This window comes from Penaeus monodon, chromosome 41 (genome assembly GCF_015228065.2).
Source record: "Penaeus monodon isolate SGIC_2016 chromosome 41, NSTDA_Pmon_1, whole genome shotgun sequence".
Taxonomy (NCBI): Eukaryota; Metazoa; Arthropoda; class Malacostraca; order Decapoda; family Penaeidae; genus Penaeus; species Penaeus monodon.
Genome location: NC_051426.1, coordinates 7,555,638 through 7,558,137, shown reverse-complemented (window position 1 = coordinate 7,558,137; position 2,500 = coordinate 7,555,638). Strand labels below are relative to the sequence as shown.

The following is a 2,500-nucleotide window of genomic DNA, read 5'->3' as shown; positions in this document are numbered from 1 at the left end:
GAACGACCAATCAACCGGACAAATGAATGAATAGATAAGAGGACCAACAAAAGAATGAATGGCCAGGTGCGAGAGCCACCTACTAAACAGACAGCTTGAGTGGCCAATTAAAGAGAGCTTGGGTATGAAATTACCCCGGCGAGGAAAACTCTGATTCTATGCCACGTTCTCATTCAATGATGGCATATGACGGTCGGCGTTTAGGCGATGAGGAGTAGATCTGCTCAGACTCGGGCTGTCTCATGACCCTATGGAGGAGAAAGAGCATGAGATTGGTCGACGGCTTCATTTGGGAATTTTTCCTACTTTCCCAAAATATTTACAATTAGCAAAATATAATTGAAAAGAAACAGATAATTTCCCTTTCCAAGGTTTTCCAAACACTGAAATCACTGCTTGTAATATGCTGTACCTCAAAAAAAAAAATTTCCATTAAAACATCCCGGAGGATCTACCAAAACCTCAAAAGAAAAACACTCCCCTGACTCACCTGTGCCCATGTTCCGATTCCGTGTCTGAAGGGATTGACATGCTTAGACCTCCCTCGTGATAACCCTCAGAACCTGCACCGCGTGGGGAAAAGGAGGATGGAGGACGAAGGACCACATACGAAAACGTGGAGGTAGGAGTTGTGGAGAAAGAGAAGGAAAATTGAATTAGTCAGAGAAAGCCACTTTCCGCCACACACCATTTTACGAGTTAAAAGCGTGAGTGAAGTGCAACTCGTGTTGAGCTTGTTTAATGACAAAAATCTAGTTAAAGATGCTGATTATTATTTTAAGTAGGAACAGGATATGAAAGTAGAATATATTAAATCCAGGACAAAATAAAATAAAATTATAATAGGGTAATTATAATAGGGTGAGTTATAATTTGAAAATCACATATGAACAATGAATATTTACATATATCTTAGTCAAGAAAGTAAGTTTCCTAAATGCAAAAAAAAACAAAAAAAAAAACAGCATAAGCAATATGATTTTCTGATTTTCTTCAGGAAGTTTAATCAGAAGAAAATCCAATTAAAATTCATGTATGATAAAGCAGAAATGCAGTTTAATTGAATGTTCCCATTTGGTTAAAAGTTCAAACCTCCAATCAGCAACATTGCACGGCCATTCTCAAAATTCTAACACGCCCAAACGCCAACGAAATAACGTCCCAAACACCACTCTCCAGCTTACCCATTGAGTCGGTCCTACTCCTCTGCGACCAGTGCCCTTCAGAGTGCCACGTCTCGGAGTCAATTTCAATGCCCCCATAGCTGTCATCGTGGGGTCCCCCTCCATTACCACCGTCAGCCTCCGTCATGTCAAAGATCTCCGTGACGCGAACCTGTTGAGGAGGACAAGGAAGGAAACGTTAAAGGGTGGCTCAGACTAATCGCAGGAGAATTTTTTTTTTTTTTTTTTTGGGGGGGGGGGACACTCTCTGAGCACTATAGTCTAATCACTTAAACATCAGGCATGATGGTTGATTCATTTTATTTGAGCTTTTATGATAAGAATATTACATCCAAGAAGACTGATTACTGGGCCTATATTGTTAAATGATAATGGCAAATACATTAATGCCCTTTTTCATTCCAAGAAACTATTTTCAACTAAAGATACTATCCTGATTATAGTTCTTGAGTGTCACGATCATGATCATCATCCTCATCATCATATTATCATTATCATCATCATTATCATCATCATTATCATTATCTTTTTTCTATTATTAATATAAATATCATTATTATTATAAATACTGTTATTATCATTATCATTTTATCATCCTATTATCATTATCATTATTATTATCATTATCACTATTATCATTATCATCTTTATCATTATCATTATCATTATCATTATTATTATCATTATTATTATTATTATTATTATTATTATCATTATCATTATCATTATTATTATCTTTATCATAATAATAATGACAGCAATCACAACAATGATAACCACAATATTATTTCTTGTACCAATGACTGCAAATTTTTGTCTTCAAAATTTTGTCTCCTTCCATTTGCCCAAGCTATAGTGTTTCCATACCAGGAAGATGAAATCCAATATCTGCGGGTTTACGTACTGTCCCCTGTAGTTTTTTTGTGAATTTTGTTGCATGCAGATGGCTCCACATGTGCTCAGCCGGCAAGGAGTCTGTCAGTAGTGCCTAGTGACTGATCCTAATTTCCCCATTCCTTGAAGTTGCGTGGAAAATGTCTAATTTCTAATACTATTAATAAGGACATTGTTAACAATCTTATTGATATTATGATTATCTAATTTGTTATTAAAATTTCAATAACGCTAAAGACAATAAAATAATAAAAATGTAGTCTTCAAAAAATCAAGGAAAAGGATGAGATAGGTAGTACTAATAACTGACTCCTTGGCGACTAAGCACTTGTAGAACCATCTATGTGTAAAGACAATATTGCAGTGGGGATGGCATTGTAGTCCTGCAACCCATGCTAATTGGGTTGACTAAATAAGAGAAT

The 2,500-nt window shown here is 35.9% G+C and overlaps 1 protein-coding gene across 1 annotated transcript in view; it reads right to left on the bottom strand.

Moving 5' to 3' along the window:
* LOC119598705 (patatin-like phospholipase domain-containing protein 2) overlaps positions 1-2,500 on the bottom strand; it is a gene marked incomplete in the record, with an annotated part of 31,881 nt that overhangs the window by 1,229 nt on the left and 28,152 nt on the right. The window contains 3 exon segments of the mRNA XM_037948475.1: positions 1-248; positions 491-563; positions 1,185-1,335. The exon segment at positions 1-248 is cut by the window's left edge and continues 1,229 nt beyond it. Of these exon segments, the coding sequence (XP_037804403.1) occupies positions 170-248; positions 491-563; positions 1,185-1,335 (303 nt within the window).